The 23428-nt window shown below is 37.9% G+C and overlaps 1 protein-coding gene across 2 annotated transcripts in view; it reads right to left on the bottom strand.

Moving 5' to 3' along the window:
• The window catches only part of adck1 (aarF domain containing kinase 1), a 106388-nt gene that overhangs the window by 62695 nt on the left and 20265 nt on the right, over positions 1–23428 (bottom strand). For both annotated transcript variants that reach the window (XM_023406735.2, XM_023406736.2), the window contains exon 4: positions 1327–1530. In XM_023406735.2, coding sequence (XP_023262503.1) covers positions 1327–1530 — 204 coding nt within the window. The remainder of the gene's footprint in view (positions 1–1326; positions 1531–23428) is intronic.

Raw genomic sequence — 23428 nt, 5'->3', positions numbered from 1 at the left:
ATCATATAAAAATTGCAGCCGCTAAACAATATCTACATCAAAATCATTGATTTTCAACACTACCCACAACATAACTCCTTATGGTTAACAATGTATTTCGTTCCACGGTGTATTTTAGAGCATCATCCTACTAGACACACATGTTGTTTAACATTGATGAAACGGTCCAGACTGGGTCGGTGTCATTTGGAGCAACATGTTCACTGTTCCTCGATTTGCTGATGTAATATACTCGACTCAGTACACCACAGTCATTTCTTTAACACACACAGAAAGACAGAACACAACACTGGGGAGTGTGCGGTAGAGGGAGAAGACCAATGTACTGTATCTGAGAATAACAGAACAATTGCCTTGCCTCCAGCGGGCCCTAAAAGGCTGTCATAACAACTAGTTTGAGAGCAAACTCGGCACTCTGCACTAACAGCAGCATTAACAGCTACATCAGGAGGACCTCTTGGTTATGAAATGAAATGAAGACAAAATGTCAGACATATCCACTTCTGCTTTATTTGCCCTTTTTCTGCTTCCTGCAAAGCACATATGAGGGACAAGCACATGCTCTTACCTTCAGCGAGAGAGTCAGGCAGCAACCTGAGTCTGCCACAAATCAAACCATCAAACTATGAACTGAAATAAATACAAAACAGAAAGAATGTGTTTTGTCTTAACTATGCATCAATCACCCATTAGTCCTTGGACAGTTACTTTGATTGTTCAACTGAGCTGAGAAGATTTAGAAGCTATTTTTTCCCTCAACAACACCATCGATATTGAATTAACCATTTAAATCAGGAAAGAACTGAGACGAAGAATTTTATGTAGAAAAAGTTTTTCCACACTTTTACCACAGACACAATGCAACAGTCACTTATTTGCACTAAAAGGCAAAGAAAACACAAAAAGTGATGATGTTTAAGATCACAGCATTAGGACTTGGTAAGTAATGAATGTCTACTTTCGTGATACCACCCCCCATCCCTATTGTGGGAGTGGTCCGCTGCTGTTGTCACTATAGGGGATGAATCCTGCTGATATCAGAAGAGACATCCTAAGGGTCCTTCACACTGACTGGGGACCTTCTCTGTTTCTCTAACACTGACAGGCTGACCAGATACTGAACATGTAGAACAGTTCATGTAAAATCTATCATGAAAATCTTATTATTTTAATCCTCAGCAGCAGCAGGCAGAGATTCCTTTAGCTAGATAATGACTTTAATATAATTTTATTTTTATTCATTATTTTTTGGGGTCGTGCCCGCCTGAATACTAACAGACCTGTTGAAACTAAAACAGCGATTCAGTCTATTTAGAATTTCAGTACCTCCTTGCCAAGGTCTTCTCTGATGACCTGCTGGATCTCCTCCATGCAGCTCTGAGGAGCTCGGCTGTGGAGCACCTTCAGTGTGGATGTGTACTCCTCAGGCAACAGGTAGTCCAGAGCACCCAAGTGCTGGCCCACCTTGATAAAAGTACCACGGTTGGCACAGCACAAATCTAGAAGACGCTCTGCTGAACGCTGGTGCACCTGCAGAGAAAAAACAATACAAAAACATCTGGATAAAAAGTCTCAAGGACTGCCGGAAAGAGCGTCATTAACATCAAAGTGGCTCATTCACTTGGAAGAATTAGTGTACAAAGCAAATTTCATGGCGTTGTGACATGAGATATCTGATGTGTCATGTTGACATTCAGACCTGAGGATGGAACCTAAGTCTCAACACAATCTGCTGACTGACGCCTTCTCAATACAACCAAGATAATTCCAAAGTGTATTGTTCAATCAATTGATCAATCAACCAATCGATACTGTATTGTTCTAATAGAGGAGTGAAAAGTGAAAGAATGGATGTGTGTAGCCTGAAAACACTGGGTTCATGTCTAATGACAACAAACATTAACCACATGGATCTATCTGCCCAACCTAAAACACAACTTTAAGTATGAGCAGATCAGTAAACACTTCTGTGAGGCATCAGGACTGCAGCCATTAGTTAGCAGCTAGCACACTCAGACTTAAGGTTATTTGTCCTAATATCAAGCCATATACACAATATTCACCTCATTCACTGTAACATTTAAACTGGTTTGACACTCATCAGATATGTTTTGAGAAGAGCCATGTTAGTCTGCAGTCCTTCCACATCCATTTGTCTGTCCATGCACTGTTGATGCATAGAGCAAAGCAATAACAGTGAGCTAGGAGGAACTGCTATAACAAAACCAGAAAGTGAATATCTGAGTCATTTAATGATTTCATATCACTTGTGTCTCAGCAATAAGGAAGGTGAATCATAAGAAAAGTCATCTCATCAAGCCTGTGTTGTCCAGCCAAGAGCTTGAGGTTAGACGATGGTACAGTGCAATAAGAAACTGTTCAGACCCATTCAATCTTCTCACATGTTGGTTTGTTGGAGCTAAAACCAAAAAAAAAGAATCTCAGTTTCTCTTGATCATCTTTTATATGTTTCTACACCTCACTCTGCAGCAGTATCTCCTCCTCATGGTTTTTGCTCTGATCTGCATTGTCAGCTGTGAGATTTTTATATAGACAGGTGGGTGTCCAATCAGCTGAGATAACCACAGGTAGACTCTGGTCAAGGTGTATAAACATCTCAGAGATGATCCAGAGGAATGGAGGAGTCATAGTAAAGTGTCTGAATACTATGTCAACCTGATATTTCAGTTTCTCCTTTTTGGTAATTTGCAAAACATTCTAAAATTCTGTTTTCACTTTGTCATTATGGGGATTGAGTGTAGATTAATGAGGAGGTGATTCATGAGGCTGTAACATAACAACATGTGAAACAACAGAGGGTCTGAAGGCTTTGTGAATTAAACCTGTAGGCCGAGAAGGCCTGGCTCACAGTCTGTGTTTCAGTACAATACTAACACTATACACCTCAATGTTAATGTCTCAACGTACTCAGAAATTAAAGCATAGAAGAAATAAATAATAAAAGAAATAGAAATAATAAAATGAATTAATGAATCATGGAATTTTAAACACTCCCAAGTGTTTGACTCTCTTAGCAGCAGAACACACTTATGGTGTTGTTTCTACAATGGTAATCAAATGCTGTTTGTAAGGTTTGTGCCAACACCGCTGCACAAGTTCCCATGAACGTGTAGCAGTTGAAGGTTGTTTTGGTTTCAAACTCTGTCCAGTTCATATGTTTATATAAACAATTTGTGTATAAATATAAATATCTATATCTATATATACACACACGTGTGTGTGTGTGTGTGTGTGTGTGTGTGTGTGTGTGTGTGTGTGTGTGTGTTTGTGTGTGTGTGTGTGTGTGCTTGTGTGTTGTGGACAGCAGACAGCAGAGCCCTATACTGGAGGTGGTGGTCCTGTCCCATCTGTCCTATTTAAACCAGCTGGAAGTGATATTGCTTACAGAGAGCTCCTCTCCTGAGACCAGCGCCAATAAAAAGCCGTGAAATTAGCTCCCCTTAACCTCTGTAAACCCACTACACACACCATGAATACCCCCCGGCGCACACATACACACACACACACACACACACACACACACACACACACACACAAGACATGTTCCCATAGGACAATTTGACATGAGTGTCATGTGGGAAACGATGACGAAGCAATGACAGAAACAAGTGGCCAGAGATTACCAGATGAGCCTCTCTGCTTAAAGATGCACTGGAAACTGTTTTTATTACAAGCATCATTAAACTCTCAGAGCTTCCTCCTCTGTGTCACACCATGTGGAACACTAAAGGTGAAAGCTTTTACCATCACGTCATTCACAATTATTAATGTGGCTGCAGAGGCAATGATTTATACAAATGTATAGTTCAAAACAACAAATAATAATAATGTACTACCAAATAGCAAAACAAATTAGATTAATGATTGTTTTCTAAATTAATCTCAATACTGAGAATAAAAATCTTTTGATTGGAATCTTACAATTTTGACTTGACTATTCTCAGGATTTTAAATAAAACTTAATAAAATAGACTCCTCAGTCCTTAGTTGTGAATGAATAAAATCTGTGATTTGATGATTACAGATTAAATTTCAAATGCTTTCCTTTCATCTTCATCTTCTTTGGTGACATAGACTCACTCAGCAGCAATGGTCATTTTATCAAAAATGTATTTCCTTCTTCATATTCTTTTATTTAAAAAAAATAATATAATTAAACAAAAATAATGCAAAACCTTTCTCATATTTTCTGTCTTTTGATCTGGACATACTCTTCATTTAAAGCTGAAAGTCTTAACTTGAAATCTGATTGGTGCTCAGTGACCTGTCATACTGTGTTGTGTTGCTGTGTAACACAACTCTGCTGCACAAATTAATAGTTCAAAGCTAAAAGTACATAAAACCAATAAAACCAACAAAAGCAGTTATGTTTGTTTTTGTTGTCTTTTTCACATACAGTACAACAGCACAACACAGTTTATTGCACTCAACATCAAGCGTCTTTTTTATGTTTTCTTTTTTAGAATATTTACTAAAGTAGGTCTAAGAATTAACAGAAACCTGAAACTGTTTTATTCATTTATTTATATTTATTATTTTATTATCACCTTAAAGTGTGACAGTCCATGTCCATGTACACAGATTATAAGCAAACGTTTCCATGAGAGATGAAATTCAATGAAAAATTGATGGAAATAGTGAAATTAAAAGTTGTTCATGAATGAAAAATATCAACATGAGGCCTGTCAACTGATCTGTCAATATGTAATAATAACACTGCAAAATCAATATGCAAACAATTATTGTTTATTATTATTATTATCAGACAGCAGTGATATGGTGATATTCATGTTATTGCTGCTGTAAATTTACCATCATTTATGTTGAATTGTTCGTGTTAACACTGTAATCTGTTATTATGGTATGTAACTATTTCTTTTATCCTTCACTTTGAAATGGAGCAATTTCCAGCTTATTGAATGTTTTGTTTTTACCTGCAGAGAAATGTTGTTGTGTTTGTAGCTTTTCACTCCCCTTGCAGATGAAGATTTTTACAATAAATCAATGACAAAAAAAATCTGTGATCTGAACTGAAAACAACAGCCTGATCACCTGAAGTCATGTGGGATCTATTTGTGGCAGAATGTGTATGAGGCTGATTAGAGGTTCTGATCAGAATGAAAATCTGGCATGAGTTTGCTGGAGGGTTGTAGCCTGATCATCAGATTCATCATCAATCTCTCTCTCTCCTCTTCCAGTAACCAGTATGCTTTGTCTGACAGAGGTGGGCTCACAGCTTGAAGATGACATCACCATGGCAATGCTGCTCGCTGACAGCCTGAAGGGAATGCTGCTCTGGGATAGGCCGATGCTGGCCACCACCCACCATCTCCACACTCACGGCATCCAATCAAATGTACGTTAGCGAATTAGACACATGGGTTAATTTGTGGTACATCACAGAGAGGAGCTCAGTGCACAATGCCTCAGGGTTTCTCTCCACTCATCCTCCTCACACACTTGGCAAGCTCTGTAAATAAAAGGCTGGAGATGTGTGTGTGTGTGTGTGCACATGCATTGGAGGGTGGTGTGTAATGGATAAGAGGGTGAAAGAATGAAAGGAATGAAGGCTAGAAAGACAGGATACAGATGGATAAAGCAAGGAGGAAGGGGGAAAGGAAAAGAAAATGGAAGGTAAGGAGTGAAGGAAGGAAGAAAAGATAGGAAGGAGGGAAAGAAGGAACCTTTAAATGCTGGTCTTAGCTGCAGTCGTTTTTTCCAGTTACTTTTCATGTTTACAGTTCAGCTTGTAGAACTGCAGAATTGTGTGAGAATAAACTTTGCAGACACTTTATCAATAATTGATTCAAAATCTATTTGCAATGAAATCAATTAAAAATGGCCATTGTTTTCAATTGTTGGGGGAAAGCAGCTCTTACTGTATACATGTTCTGATGTGACAAATATTCTCATTGTTTGAACCTCTCTGTGGTGATTCAACATGTGTTGATGTTCACATTGTAAACATAGGGTCATTAAAAAAAGATATTTTCCTCAGAATCAGAAAGGATCATGATTGGTAATACAAACTTGTAAATAGGGTTAGTGGAGGTATATATAATGGCCAATGATCAGTAAGTCAGCTGCACAGAAGCAAAGCAGCATGAGCAGCTTTAATGTTCTGTTTGACAATATGAATGTGTGTAGACCTCACTTTGGTCAACAGGTCAAAGACACACAAAGTCTTTTTTCTGTACATTACAATGTGTCCTTTCTAATTTTAATGTTCAGAGCAAAAAAATCATCCACAAAAATATATAATTATATAAATATTGTCTATACTGTTGTTATATAAATACATAACAGTATATACACAAAAAATCTAGAATTAAGAGCATTATCTCTAACTATGAGGTTTTACTTGTTTTATTTGTTAACAGGAAATTTTAAGTGAAATCAATTCAAAATACTATTAAATTTAGTTTAGCACATATTGTTTTGTATTTGTAATAAGAACAATATAAGTCAATTAATATATTAATTTTTACAAAAAAACATCTGATACTCTGAGTGAAGTTGTGTTCCCATCATTGCGGTGTTTTTAGTTTTAGTCTGCATCTCTCAAAAATCCTGAGAAAATGACAGCAGAGAAAGTCAGGCCCATTTTTGTGTCTGGATCAAATAAAATTTACAGAAGTGATTTTATAATATGTAACTTATTAAATAAAACTACAAAATCCACTTATTTTTTTTAAAAAACTTATGAGATAATAAAATGTCAAACGATAAGTGAAATCATGCTCCAAACTGCAAAATCGTCATTCAGTATAATTACATTTAATGTACATATATATCCGCAACACCGTTCTCCTTATTGAGGAGATCCACCTTCACTACCAGCTCATTTATTTTTTTTGTCTGTGCTTTGTAAAACTCATGGAAAAATACAAAAAAACATTAAAATATTAACATGTATTAAGTGTAAAATATATTTGTACATTTTAAATGACCTCTAATGAACCTTTTAATAAAACACTACCAACACAATTTGAACATACCAAGAAAACAAAAATATACTTTTACTTTGTATTTTCTATATTTATTTAAAGAAATGTAATGGTAAAATCGATGTACGCACCATTACACTGAACAACAATTCTGTAGTTTGGAGCATGATTCATAGTTTGACATTTTACCTTCCCAAAAGTAAAAAAAATGATTTTTGGAATCTGTGGATGGGATCATAATCTTTAGTTTAAACCCTGTTATATTTTTTTCATTGCCAGTCTATGACAAAAATACTCTACTGCTACAAGGAAAGAGGAATAATCAAACATGGAAATAAAAACAAAAGCTGTTAAAATGTCCAGGCTGTAATGCACAAAGTAAAGCTTGTGTATTTTTACTGTTTTTAATTCAAATTAAATATCTGCTGTCTGTACTTTCAAAACTACTGTGCTGTTGTATTTCTTGGATTGGGGCATGGCTGCTCCGCACAGTGCTGCTTAGTTCAGCACCCAGTCAAAATCAGATGGCCGATTTAAATGTTAAGATAGGACATATTCCATATCCAGGAATCTGATGCAAAAGCTGAGAAATGTTTTCAAGTTTCTATGAGATTCTTCCCTGCATCCAAATGGAGTGGGGATAATGGAGGGACTTGTGACTCCTAGTGGCATAAAAGCAAATCACATGTTGGAGTTAATGAGGTGGAGCATCCTGCAGGGGAACTTCAACCAAACCATGATGGAGAGGTGGAACACTTGTAAAAGCTAACCTAGTCTTTGTTGGCCAGATTACAAGTCTGATCTCTGTCTGTCTTTGTTCAACCAGCAACATGGAAACCAGTCCAGAGGAGGGAGGTACATGCACCTGAAGCGTAATACATTCACTTCAGCAGATATAGGTGGGTTAGGGTCCCTGACTTCATCAGAATAAAGGCAAAAAACCCTGAAAGAAAACACCTGACTGGAAACATTGCAAATTTAAAGAAATCTTAATATTACAAAGATATTTGGATGGTTGGCTGACAGGGGAAGCTATCTAGTAAGTGCCATGAAAACAGCTGAAATAAATCATGGCTTCACCGAAGATTCCACTCCACTGGACAGAGTGAAATAAAGCAGCAGATAAAAACATCAGATTTGTCTGAAGCAACAATGAGACTGTTCCATTTCTTAAACAAAGACATGAAACAAACCTGCCACATTTCCATCATGTTTCTGACAAAGCTTTTCACTGTGAGGTTTGACTGCTCTTCTCACTGTCATCGTTCTTCTGCTGTGGTTTACTTGCAATGGACTGAAGAATTAGTGCCACCAGCTGTTTTCTTCCTTTTCATAACAATAGTGTATGGAAATGTGTTTTTTCTTCTTTTTTATTCCTCTTTATTTGGATGAAAACAGTTGAACTACAGTTTAACTAAATTAACTGAAGTTAGACAAAAGTTCTTGTCACTAACTCAGCTGCTCCAGCACCCATACAGATCATTCAATGGCAAAACTGATCAGAGATCAGCAGCTCAGTGCTCAGTAGAGTGCACACCTCCGCCAACACCAAACAATCCTACACCTTGAGGAAAGTGATCTTGGATCTGCCCCTGCAACCCTCTTTATCCCTCCACCAAGTTTGGTGCAAATCCTTTTTCTGACACATAAACAGACACTGATAATAACAAGTAAAAGTAATGATGATGAAGTGGGTGGTTGTAGTAATAGATCTAGACTCTATTATAGACTTAAAAGGTGTAAACAGCTGCAGTTTTCATTCATGTTGAAAGAAAACTAAACTTTTCATGACCTCTGAATGTGACTGTTACATGGGATGTGCTTGAGACTTGTACATGTGGGATTTACTCCCACCTCTGATTATTTGTAAAGTGAACACAGAGCAAAATGATCTACTGTCATCTTGGTAACTTTCCAAACCTGGAAGTCAGTCACTTGTGTTTTTTCTTATGTCTTTGGTCTGTGTGTCTGCTGAGAGCAGGAACATTTTTATTATGAGAATAATAAAATAGAGGTTCCTCTGAAGCTGTGGAGTTTTAGGCTTATATATTTAAATTGGAAGTGTGATGATATAAATTCAGATTGGCATTTGACACTTGGTCCTCAGGTCCTCTGTTGCTAAAATCTGAATAAATCATTATCAGCAGCTATAATCTGCAAATATCCTCCTCAGTTTAGAAGAAGTGATAGTGTGATGGTGCTTAGCTTGTTCTTTTTGTTTTTCATTAAAGCCTTGGCCCTGGGGCTGATTCCCAGTAGTGCAGGACAGTGGACAGCCTTCCGATGCCATTAAGCACAGATGGTAAATTGTTTTCTAGGAATCACTCCTCCCCTCCCTTTGTGCTCTCTGACTGTGTGCAAGTGTTGTAGGGAGAAGCGAGGCCATGAATCCAGCCGACTCCACACAATGGTTAAATCAATTCCACACAGATTGTCAGAGACACAGAGAGACAGACAAGCAAGTTCAGCTCAACCAAACGGCTAATAAAATACTTTTTCAGGAGGCTGGGGGTTGTTTGATTTGTTTTTTTTTACAGTATTATTCATGAATTTTACAGTACAACTGTGCAATAATTGCTAATGGAATGTAATGGATATTAAATGTAACCATGTGACTTAAGTGTGTGTAAAATACTATTATTACAATTACTACTACAACTACCAATAACAATAATAATAATAATGATAATAAAAGTGACATTAGAAAATATATAAAAGATCATTATTTAATAATCTCTCTGTCTCTGGTGAGACACTGTCTGCTGTGTCTCACCAGAGACAGGCCATAAAAAGAATGGTCAACATCTGTGTAGAAGAAGCAGAGAGGAACATGGGTCAAGTAAGAAAAAAATTGGATGCATCAATTTCCATAATTCAACTCGATGGCATCTTTAATTTTGCTATGTTCCCATCGATGTAGAAAGAGAAAAGAGTTTAATGACTGAGCATCAACTGAAACAGCTGTGTGACTGAACCAGTTCAAGCACCTTGTTCTTTAGTTGCTAGCCCTAGTTGTTTCATGCTGGTAACTGTATCCACACCCGACTCCAGCTCCTAATTTAAAGGACAGGTTCATAATTTTTCAAGTCTGTCAAATCTGTACACTGGTTTTGCTTGCTCTAATTATTCCCCCTGTTTATACTTGCCATTAAAATTCCTCCCTAATACATTTTCAGTATGAGATATTGGGTCCTTGTTTTGTGCAAAATGTTCATTTGTTTAGATAACCGATTTTCCAAATACTTAGCAACATACAACAATAGATAAGTAACACTGTGCATACTCGTGTGTGTGTGTGTGTGTGTTGTGAACAGCAGAGAGCAGGGCCCTATACTGGGAGCCCAGCTGCAGTAATTGATTTCCACTGCCACACCAGAGCTAAATGACTGGGATTAGTGGACTATGAACAAGGCCTATTTATTATTGGTGTGCTCATGATTAGCTCGTTACTCAGCTCACTGAGGCTCATCTAGCTGCTTGTCACAGGGGAGAGTGGGAACTGTGTGTGGATGTGTGTGTTTGTCTGCAGATGTAAGTCTGTGTAGTCAGGAGGCCTTGTCTACAAGTATTATAGCAGTGAAGCTTGAGGAGTTAGTAAAGCAATTCACAAAAAAATCCTCTTGCATTTAACACAGTCATACAGAATGTATCTCATACTGTGCTCCTCCACAAAATGTCATTTATTTTAACACAGCCCAACAGCAACACAAGGTGGGGAAAACACCAGCTCTTTGTTATCTCCTATAGGCAAGTGTAGATGTTTAAACCCCTCCTGTGATGCTGCTGTTTTCTCTTAGAGCCAAAAATACTGGACTCAATGTGAAACGTGATAAAAAAAAAAAGAAGAAAAAGGCAAATGAAGAGACGAGAGAATGAGAGGTGGTGGTGTTGGGGGTGATTTTCCTTTCGGAGCCACAGTTAATTTCATGCTCTGCATTTTATTGTCATGCTTCAGTAATTGTGCCTCAGTACTACATAAAAGGCAGAAATGCTCTCTGCCACGAGCCAGAGAATATTAAGAAACAGCATGGATCAGCAAACCTGTCCTGTAAAAAACAAACACACCGGTCGTCTGTGAAAACATCTTATTACGGCCTATAGTTGCATTTTACTGTTATGCGACCTCTAGTGGCCATAGTAATTATGACAGGAACAATGCACAAAGTCATGTGAATAAGTCCTCATCAGGAGGAGATTGTGGTGGATGGACTAGTCAACAAAACACAGGACAAAGGTGAAACACATGGTCAACAGTGTGATCGGCAAATGATGCAGCAAATCAGGGATGGAAATTTTTGTTTGATGGTACCTTCAACAAGCACATCAAATTTTAATAGTTTGTGTGGCAAAACAAGGAGGGTGAGACCATAGTTTCATTAGCAACAGTATGAACTAAAGTCTACACCTAGAGTAGAACTCCAACCTCAGCCTCCACTTAGCCAAGGCACCATGCTTTACCATGAGGCTTGAAGAGGCAGTTGTGGTTAATGTGCTAAAAAAAACATTAAAAGGACATTTTTGTTGTGCTGGTTTTCTGCTCATTTGCATGGTGTGTGCTTCTGCTTTTTGCTTTTTTGAAAACAGTATAGACACACTGTGAAATGAGACTATATACTGTCTGGGATTATCTTAATTTGAAGCTGCATTACAGTAAAATGTTATAAAACTTATTAGACAGTTGTAGCTCAGTTTAGCCTACTGAGTGGCTCATCATATCCACATTACTAATGATTCTTTAAAAACATTTTGTTGTGTTGTAGAACGCACTAATTAAGAGTACTCATCAAGGTCTTTTAACCTTTCTCAGGTTTTTCAGCAAGGACCACAATGGAAATGCTTTAATGAATACTTCATTGTGCCATCCTCTGGGTTTATTTACACATGTATGTGTTTTTATTATGTATGTTTTATTGTGTAAATTCAAATCCAATGACAGACCCCTGACTATTGTCAGATAATGTGATGGGGTCAAAGTTATGGTTTTTATGCATGTATAGTTACTGCATGTTTATCTATTGAGTATCTTTACTTTTGCTGTCTTGTTTTCTTTTAATCAATGTGGTTTAACCTTGTGTTTTTATTCCTTTAATAACTTCTTAGTGTTACAATTTTATGGATTGTTCCACGCAGTAGCGTTTTATCCCACGGCCCCAGGATGAGCCTGAAGCGTAACAGCCCGTCCGTTCAGCAAGGATACTCCAGCCTAGGTTGGTAGTGTGCCGTTACCGCCCAGGAAAACCACAGAATATCTAAGTTAGTGGTGTTACAGGCACAGAGGGTTGGCTGCTTTTGGACATTATCAGAACACATTTCAAAATAGTTGGTTTTATGTTTTCATTTATGTTCATGGGAATAAACCCTGTCTAAAACATACCTCTCATAGTAGTTTTAACCGCCCCGCCCTGAAGAGCCTTGTCAAGGATCAAAGTTTTTGGTATTTGAGAAGAGGGGAAAATATGTGTTTTTGTCAATATTGTAATAGATGTGGCTGTCTGCTGTTCAATAGCCCACCATTGGGGAAAGACTGGTGTAATCTCACCATATTGCAGCGGTGAATCAGCTCATAAGAAACTATCAACTGTGACTATCATTCCAACCTTTCCCAAAGTTGTCCAGATGAGGCCTAAAGCCAGAGGACCATGTCACAAAGTTCCAAAAGTACACAACAAAATAACCAGAGTGCTGTATGAAACGATGGCAGAATATAACTGTTATTACTTCCACTGCCACTACTTCAATACTTACACCCTTCATAAAACTAAGAGGGGATTGTTGCGTTTGGACTAGGTATTGAACCAATTCATATTCAAGTTGTCAAGTCAGCTATTATGAAATACCCTTTCCTCAGAGATTTGGAGGGAATGGCAATGTCAATTTTTATGCCTCCACACTGGAGGCATTATGTTTTCAGGTTGTCGATGCATCTGTCGCAGTCTCGTGAATGTGATATCCCAGGAACACCTGGAAGGAATGTCTTCAAATTTTACAAACATTCACTAGACGTCAAGGATGAACTGATTAAATTTTGATGGTCAAAGGTCAAAGATCAAGGTCACTGTGACCTGATGTCCGTTCCATTCTTGTGAACATGATATCTCAGGAATGACTTGGAATTTCTTCAAATTTGGCACAAAAGTTAATTTTGACTTAAGTATGAACTGACGTTTTTGGCCATGATTTAAGAAGAATTCATATGGTAAACATGACACGATTTAACACAACAAGTGTCTCATGGGATAAAATGATGAAGTAAGGACACTTTATATCCAAATGATCAAAGGTCAACTTCACTGTGACATAAAGGTTCTTCTAAAACATTTCAGGTCTGGTTGAGTGGTTGTAAAGTTTCTAAAATCAACCTTTTGTAAACCAGTAAAAATCTGAATGAGAAATTCAACTTTGTACATGTGTAGAATAGAGTTGCATTGATAAAAATAATCAGTGAATAAAAGTGATCTATGAATCCTTGCTGAAGTGAAGGTCTGACCACATTCAGCTGCTACACAGCACTGAATTCATAAGTTATGTTTGGAAACTCAACAGGCAACACTAATAATAATCATACAAGAAGAACTTGCATGAAACTTGACAAACTTGTAACTTGACAGCACATAAACACACCATTCCTCTATATGGAACAAAGATGTCTGCCGTCATTGGAGGCCGAGGGCTGAAAGACACACATACTTGTTAGTAAACAAAAAGTAGTTAGCAGAAATGTACAGTAAAGTAGTGACACTTTCAAAAGAAAATGTCAGACAGCATGAGAAGACAGTAATGGTAAGGGCAAGGTGAGACATCCGCTACAGTGGATCAACCAGAACACTGGCCTGTGGAAATGCAATCCACAACACATCAAGGTACTCGACGCAGTCGACACAGTGTATTCTTGCTAACCAATCCAACATAAAACTACACAGAAGGAATGTGTGTCACAGGTTTAAGCATTGTTGTACAGTAATAAATGTGGATGTGTGTTTGGCAGGGGAGACACTGTATTTTAAGGTGGGTTACATGAACATTTCATGCGGCTTTGGTCACCTGCGCTGATCACGGCCACCTGTGTTTGTGCCTGGAGATTGTCAGAAACGTGTTTCCTTCCCTTCAGACAGACACTTATCTCATCTTTTTACTTGATGAAAATCTACTGGCAGAAACTTGTCACCTGCTGGAGCTCCATCACAATGGACAGTCCACAGACAGAGCCTCTAAACAGCTCAAACCAGGTCTGACCACCACAGCTTTCCTCCAGCTGGTACTTGGTTTGGTTTGGTTACACAACACAACATAACACACATCCAGATATTCACAAAAAAAGGATGAAGAAAAAAAAAAAGACAGAAGAACAAAAGTAGCATGGAACAGATGCGTTTATCTTGTTGTCAAGGTTCTGTGTCACCTTTATCCACCTCCACAACTATCAAACAACCCAAATATATTTTGTTTACAATGACATGAATTAGAGGCAAAGCAAATCATCCCATTTGAAGTAGGAAACTGCCAACATTTGGTAATGCTGGTAATTGTTCACTGTTTAACAGAATTGACTAAACGATTTTCAGTCAAACAACTAATTGATGTAACCGTTTCTACAGAGCAACAATTAAGAGATGACCATTGTTGAATCTTGAAGCTGCTGAAGCTGTCCCTGCTCTTTCTCGTTCTCCTGCACTAGATAAGTTGGCCTAGTTTTTTATTCTGAAAAGCCATAACAAATGTAAATCTGGTGATTCCACTAACCTTTGAAATTGAAAAAGCCACCCTAAGGCCTAGTTTTTCATAAATTTGGAATACATATCTGCAAACCTTTTTCATTCTCTACCCAAACACCAGGCTGAGACTAACTCTACACCACATTCACTTTCTTCTCATTTTCAGTCCAAACAGAAAATCAGACGTCCTTGATAAAAATGAAAGTCAATGAGGATAATAACTAGAAACTGTCCTTAGACTGGCACTGCCCTTTTCTGGAGATCAGTCCACTGTGTTTTATTTTGGCAGAACTTAAACTAATTGTATGTACATTATCTGAATGTATATTCTATCCCTGATGCAGTTGTTTTTTAATTCACTCAGTGTTCCAGTGGGCATGTTAAAGATTTTGTGCAGCAGTGTGCCATGTTTGCTGACTACAGCAGTAACATATAGAACATATTGTGGAGGAGACACAGCGTTGGCTTGACAAAGCTAAAATGATGAATAGGCTGAAGTGATTGGATGATTGGATGACGATAACAGATTTTTTTTAGAATGCATTGTTTGATTGTATAACTATATGTATTTTTTATGTATAACATGAAAATGAACGAACAACATAGTTATCCTCTGGGAGGTGTTGAGGTATTGGATTCGACAGTAGAATGTCAGTCACCTGCAACAGTAACTAGACTTCACATTTTTCAAAAGTGGCAGTTCAAAATGATTCCAGAGCTGATTATAAAATGACATCGTTCAGTAGCTGCTACACCATTAAGGACAGAGGATGAAAAGCAAGGCTTTAAAATGTCCTGGAACATTGCATTGTTGACACCATTAAAAGCCCTAAAGATTCATGTTCACAGAGAATTACTTCTCAGTGAAGACTCAGTTTTAATGTGATATCACAAAGCTGCTGTCATAAACCTGTGTTTATGTTGACTTTGTTAGACAACTTTGCTGTTGATGTCATAAAATAGCCAATAGGTTTCATTAGCAACACACTTGCACTTACATCTGGTTAACAATAGTGTGCCGTCTAAATCTATATATTGTCAGTTCAGGTACATTAAAGCTCAGTGTCATGAACCAAACAGAGGGACACAGTGGAGGTTTAACAGCTGTGTACCACCACAGTGGGAATGACAATGATACAGCCTGTAACTTCCGCCTCTAGTGGTCTCAATGAAAACAATAACAAAAGATGGTGTTTGGTGATGTCATGAAGTAGCGCAGGATCATGGGAGTCATTGTCCTCACCACCATTACTGTCAGCTTCTTCTGGTTTGGATTCCTTCAGTATCAGTGGTTCAGGAGGTTTTTACCAGCAGCTTAATTATCCACAGAGATTTCCTCCTCTCCATAACAAACAGATAAAAGTTAAAAGTGAGTGTTTCTCTGACACTGTATGAACGCCACAATAAGTGTCAAAAGGGCTGTGAGCCTAATTAAACCCTAATAATGAAAGGTTTGTACCCTGTCACGGGTAAAAACTGTGATTCACCGATGCTGACGAAGGACGTCAGAAAGGGGCTGGGAGCGAAGATCCCACTAACATTTGCTCAACTAATCCTCATCCAGTTAAAATTAAAATTCATGGGGCGTCAGTGTGGCACAGTGTGTTGAGCAGGCGCCCCGAATGTAGAGGCTACAGTCCTCGCTGCAGTCGGCCCCGGTTCGAATCCCGCAGCGGATGGCCCTTTACTGCATGTCATTCCCCCTCTCTCTGCCTCCCCATTTTCTGTCTCTCTCTAATGTGCTATCCAATAAAGGCATAAAAAGCCCAAAAGAATATATACTAAAAAAAATATTTAAATTCATAGTTGAAAACAACCAATATCTAAAAGTGTATGTGGATAAAATGACAATTTTGAGCTTCTGGCAGGAAACCACAATGATGACACACATGCTCAAAGGGGATATGATGTCACTGACAGGTGACCAAATGACATGGAGCATTACCATGATTAAAATCACAGGTTTCACTGGTTGGAGAATTGAAGGAAACATTTGGGAAAATGTAAGAACACAACTCCACAAAATATAGAACATAGGTCCAGTTAATTTTAGACATTTCAGTGTGGAAAAGTCACAAATTATAACTTTAATGCAAACCTGACAAAAGAAACAGGCAGATATGTAAATGAGAACAGCTCTATCATAAATTTTGCCGAATAAAAACATAGTCTAGATGAGCAGAGAGGGCAGGAAGCAGGAGGGAGGAATTTAAAGGGCACCAGGCTATGCAGTTTTCCTCTGGGCTGTGCATCAGGTCGTCTGACTGTATCTGCTGTGTATGAGTGAAACATGATCACTATGGTATTGTATCATGGTTCATGAGCTGCTTTCATGTGTTGTTTTGTATACCTGTTTGTATTCAGCAGTGTCTCTTACAGTGTGAAAGATAAGTATCCAGAAATGTGTTATGAAATTACAAACAGGCCTGCATTTCTCACTGGAACAAAGTGGTGAGCTTTTTATTTATCATTGTAATATTTGGTTTAAGATGCAGCAATATAGCGTAAGTCTCTCTTTCTTTCTGCCCCACCCCCCATCTGGAGCTGATAACATTCATGGACTCTGAAACCTGAAACACATGGAATAACCCTCCACCACACCGCCAGTGGACAAACACTAACTGCAGAGGTCATCTGTGTATTGTGGCAGTATTTGCCACAGGTTTTGCAAAAACATGTTGAATAAGCTCTATGAAAGTGCAATAATGTCTACTGGCTGAAAAATACAAGCTGCTCTGACTTTAATTAATTACACGTCATGTTTGCGTGGACACAGCATGAAAAACATACAACATTCAACTCTCAAACTCTGAGGCACTGTGCCAGCTGCTGTGTGACACAACAGTAGCGAGACATTTAGTGTTTGTGCTGCTGCTGATGCTGGAGCTGGAGATCACTTGTCAGCAATAATTTAACTTAAGCAGGCAGCTAGGAAATATTAAATGATCCCTCCTCTTTATATACCACCAGGATTGTTTGGCTGATAAGCTGCTGCCATGGGCATTTATCTGAGCTGGACATTGTAGCTTGTTCCTGTTTGAGAGCAGCAGCGTTGCTGCACTGAGGGATACAGTCAGTGCTGACACCTGCTGGTGGAAAGGATAAATGCATTCCTGTCTAAGAAGCGGTAGAATGGTTGAGTTAGTGTTTGTTTAAAGCTAATTTCAGTTTAAAGCCGAGTTACAGACCTACAGATGCAAAGTAAGTTCTTTTACTACTACTGCTATATTTAAGTATATTTTTTTATTTCCATTTTGAAGAACTTTAGACTTTACTCTTCTACATTTCACAGAAAAATATTGTACTTTTTAGGGCAATAAATTTGCTTGACAGATCATCACATTTGGGACACAGTGGATGTGTATAAGATGATCACTTGCTATCCTTTTTCATTCCATGCTGAATGTATTGATGAAACATGTTGAAGGTAGACAGGGGTTGGTTTTCCTTAACAATTTGATTGGTCAATTTCCTGTGTGGAAAAAAAGTAGGCCTTCACCTGTTTCTGTCACACAGTCACACGGTCTACGACTAAGTAGATCTATACAGAACTGAGTGAGACATAAACAAACAAAAATTTTCTATAGAATCGTACCATAAGTGAATATTCAAGTTATACATAGGAAATTAGAGAATATATAAAATATAACACTGAGCTTGGGCTCTGCTGCTTGGTAATTAATCCAATCTTCACAATGGGATTAGACTGTCTCTCTCATTCCCTGTGTTTTCCTGCACTGTCCCCTCCTACATGTTTGTCTCTTCCTGGTTCTGTATTTCTCCCTTTCTGTGTGTGTATGCGTGCCTCTGCTGGGTGTCACTTCCTGGTCCTGGCTCCCTCTAATTCACCTGAGAACTGCTACCTGCCTGCTGGTCTGTGTTCTGCATTTTGGGTCCATAATTTGCTTAGTAATAACAATGGTTGTAAAATCCAAACATAAGCCTATAGGCTATGGCTGCAGCTTTTTTATTAGTCACTGTCAATCCATCTTGCCTTAGTCCAGAGTTGTAACTAAACCCTGTCTGAGATCATTGTCCTGTTTTAAACTTATAGTATGTGTATTTAACCGAGCAAGAGAGTATTCAGTGAGATTGGGATCATTTATAAGAAGAAAAGGCTAAATGCTGAGAAACTTTGTTTCCTGCATTACAACTTGCAGCTCATAAACCGGGACTACTGAGTAACTTTGTTTAACTGGGACTGTAGCTGAAAACAAAGAAATGCTGCTACTCTGCACAATACTGATATTGTATATTTATTTATTTTTATTTATGTAAGATTACAATTTTTTATTCTCTTTAAAGTGCACTGTAACTTTTTTTTCATTCCTAAGTTTTTTTTTTTTACCAGTTTACCTTTGAACATTTAAGTTAACATTTTTTAATTTAAAATAAGTGCACTGCAGACAGAGTGCAGATCTATTTGCAGACAATGCAAACACTAGTGTTCAATAAATGTTCAGCAAATGTTAAGTTCAGCAATTTTGTGCCTTATTTGTTATTGTTATTAAATTCTTGTATTTTATCAGACTTAAAAAAAAAAAGAAGATATCGGCTTTATTTTATTTATTTTTATCAGCCACTGTCCGCCCTGCTCTCTAAATATCGGCATCGACCATTGAAAAACCCATATCGGTCGATCATTAGTTGGGAGACATACGATTTCAATGCTTTGTACAATTTGAAACCAGTTCTCAACTGAAACCGGCTCTCGATTCCCATCCCAACTCACTCCCTGCCCAAAGGGAGCAGTCCTCTATTTTCCGGCAGAGAACTCTGGTTTCTAACTTGGAGGTGCAAACTCTTATTCCTGCAGCTTTACACTCAGCTGAAAACCAAATCAGTATGTGCTGAAAGTCATGGTCTGATGGAGCCAGCAGAGCCATGTCATATGCAAAAGACACAGAAGTGATTCTGAGGTCTGCAAGCTGGACACTCTCCCCTCCCTGGCTGAGCCTTGACATCCATGAATCTGATGATCAAACAGTTTTGAAACTGAGATTTGTTTCAAGACAGAAAACAGTTGGGACAGATATAAATGAGCAGTGGAACTTGTGTGAATGTTTTATAGTCATGGAACTGGGGACCCTGTCCCTGAGAAGATACTGAGTCCCCTGACCTCTTCCCACACTCAATGGGAAAGTGAGTAAACTAAAGTATGGATATGTAAAATATAAATTCTATAAGAACCCATTGTCACAGTAGCTGATGGAAGAAAAATGTTTCCTCTGGTGAGTAGTCACTAATCAGGCAATCTTTGATTTCCTTCCCCACTGTGCTTTCATATTACTATGACAACCTCAGACACATTCACTGTAATAGGGGTAAAAGGCAACTCTTTATCTCTGACCTTGGGGTGGTGTTGAAAGAGAATTTGCATGATACTGTGCAGATGTGCCGAGTGAATCAGCATTTTGTTCTCCCTTTCATCTCAGCCATAAAAAGCCAGCTTCAAAACGGCTGCTTCCCAAAATCAGATCTACCCTCCTGCCGTCTTCTAATGCAGCTGAGGAAGCAAGGGGATCATTAGACATCAGTATCTGTTTGTCTAAATGTCACCATTTCATCATCTTCCCCTTCTCCTCCTCTTTTCACCCAATACTGTAAAATAACCTTGTGACTTGGAGTGTCTTCTCATCTCCTCATCAGGCTGTCAATTAAAAACAAAAACCAAAGACTCAGTCTATCTCTTTGCATGCCATCACAGCCTTTGCCTCGGATATACTGATGTTAATGGGGGCATTATTTACCACACAATGTAAATAGCAACATCAGATCTAAACTTGGTTTTGTGAAGAATACATGTAAATATATGATGGCAATGTTGGTGTAGTGATCCAACCAACCTCAAGAAAGTTCAGATTTACATAGAGATGAGTAGTTCAACATAACACTGAAGACTCATGGAATATAATACAACAGAAAAATTCTAGTGACAATTATGTGCTGCTAATTTACTCTGCCACATACAGTATGGAGCAAACAATAATTTAGCCTACAGTCAAGGCAATATACTGGACATTATACAACATTTATCTCAGCTCATGTCAAAAGTCACAACCTGGTTTTACTTTTTTTTTTTTTTTTAACTAACAAAGAATTCACACATTAGCATATCATAATTTAACTACAACTGCACACATTAAACTTTGTAACCAGAACCTGAGCCCAGGCACAAAATCTAGACTGATCCCAGTGATTGGTCAAGAAGCTGCAGTATGAACACACATGTTCAGTGCTAGACTGCACCAGAATTGTGTGTCTGTCTCCGTCCATTTGTCTGTGATTTCTCTGTTCTTTCAACTCTTTGACCGGACCACAGTCCCAGGGTTTCAAAGGCATGTCGCATACACACTGGAATGTACTGTATATGACCAGAATGTGAGCATGCTTAATAACTTCAGCAACACTACACAAAGACTACAACAGAATAGCTCTATACTTAATGTACTAAAAAACACATTGTCCAGTCTGGTTTTATTTGCAGTTTGGTCTGAATCCTGACCTTTTATAACTTATCCGCTGTCTGACAAAAACACTGTGGCTGCTGCTTATTGTTTATAACTGCGCTAACAAATGAATTTTAAAGGTATTCATCTTTATGTTTACATTCGGACATGACATGGGACTTAAAAATGAAGCCTGGTAGTGGAAGGCTGCTGAACTGACGGTGCACCAAAATCACTTGCTTTCCAGCAGGGCTGCAAAGAGTTTTTCAGTGAACGTCATTCACGCATTAGGGAGATTGACAGGCATGAAATGCACAAGGGGAAAAATGTGTGAGGAAAAATGTTCCAGTAATGCACAACAGGAGCATTACGAAAAGATACTATAAGAGCCACTAGCCTTTCCCATGGCCATAAAAAAATAGTGCTTTGTGTGTAATGTAATGGGTGCTGTCTGAATGAATAGGAGACAGAAATAAGATTTCCATCATTGGATTTTGGTATTTAGAGGTAATATATTACATTCATATGTACATCTTTGTTTTAGCATAAAGTTTGACATGTTTTCATAGAGCATTTTAAACCTCTATATAATCTCTATATTTGAGACATCCAACCCTAAAGCACCCCTCTCTCTACCTTGCTCATAAGCCTCAACTGGGAGCATCATGCATTATTCAAATGAGTTAAGTAGGCTAAATTTAATTTACCAATCATCTGTTGGCATGGCTTGTAATGAGATGCTAAAAGTTGAGAAGACTGGACCTGAGAGAGGAAAGAGAAAGAGAAAGATCCATTTAAAATTGCATAATCAGTCTAGAGATAAGGACCTGTCCCCATCACCCAGTGCTCTCTCATATTTTTGGTCTTGCTTGGTTTCTGTTGATGTGCATTTTAATTTCTCTCAGTCTTTTGTCTTTTATATTGTCTCATCAGTACAGGACTGGAGAGGGCACCTGAATAAGTAATAAGGCGAATTGTAATAATTGTTTTTATTATCATATTATTAATATTAATTGTTAATAATAACTAATTATAAGTAATGGTTAATAGTTATAAGTAATAGTAACAGGATTTTACAGAATGTCCATTAGAGGAGATCTGTTTGTTACTTTACAGCAGGGACTTAAATACAGGGACTTCTGTATTTTAGACTTCCTCATGAATATGCAGACACCAGTTTCAAAGCGCTGCCTGGTTGTGCTCTGTGGAAAAGATAAAACTATAGTTATCAATGGTTTCATCTCCACTGCATGGTTCTAAAGCAAATCTCCAGAAGAACAAAATATGCTGCTCACTGGAGTGTAGCCTGCATGAGCCATGAACTGTAAAATACCTACTCCAACTACCATATGTACGTTTAATTCACAAATACTGACTGAGGTACATATTTAACAGATATTTATAAATGAAATGTTACATTCATGAACAATCGTCAACAATGGGACGTCGGGGGCAGCTGCTCTACTTGTTCGTCCAGTACTTGGTCGCAAAATGCTGCATTAATGGGGAGGTGTTGTTTCAGGTATTGTGAAGGTGATAACATACAATCCAGATGAATGAGTTTCAGTTACATATCCATGAGTTTTATGGTTTGTGAGGCAGTTGTTTCATTTAATTCATCAATCATTTTATTTTTCATTGCTGTGTTCAGGCAAGTGCAGTGTCAGATGATGTCACATTTCAGTAAAAGTTGAGTAAAATTCTGCAATGTGCTGCAAATGATGGAGGGAAATTTTCCCAGATTTTGGGAAAAGAAGAAGTTGTATTGCCAGGAATGGAAGAATCTGTTCACTGTAAAATAAAAAAAAATAAAAAATAAACTATTTAAATTTTTTGGCATAAAAAAGTATTTTCAGTTGTTGAGACTTAAAAATATAAATTATTGACATTTGAGGCAATAATCTAACATAGCCCAGCAAATCAAGCTATTTTTTCAAAACCATTTAGTGAGCAATAACAAGCAATTCTGTTAACTCGTCGTGATTCTTCATCTACCCAAAGTTTCGTTCCAATTTACATTCAATTCATCCTCCTCTACTCAGAAAGACTTATGATATTAAGCAGTTTGGTTATGAGATGTTTCTCATGGAACAAACAGGGGTGTTTGTTCAAGCTTTTGATAACTATGTAAAAGGTTCAGTATTTTTTGTCTGTGCAGACAATTTAGGAGCAGATGCACTTGCTAGATTTCAGGAGAGTTTCAGTGTAAACAATTTCTTTAGATTTTGTTTGACAAGTTGAGCTGAAATAGCAACGATTGCAATTTCTGACTTTTAGCTACCGTCCAGAGAACAGCACA

The sequence above is a fragment of the Seriola lalandi genome, unplaced genomic scaffold, assembly GCF_002814215.2.
Source record: "Seriola lalandi dorsalis isolate HSWRI2012SDOR001 ecotype SW California unplaced genomic scaffold, Sedor1 jcf7180002054316, whole genome shotgun sequence".
Lineage (NCBI taxonomy): Eukaryota > Metazoa > Chordata > Actinopteri > Carangiformes > Carangidae > Seriola > Seriola lalandi.
The sequence above is the reverse complement of the archived record's forward strand: the minus strand, read 5'-3'. Positions and strand labels throughout refer to the sequence as shown.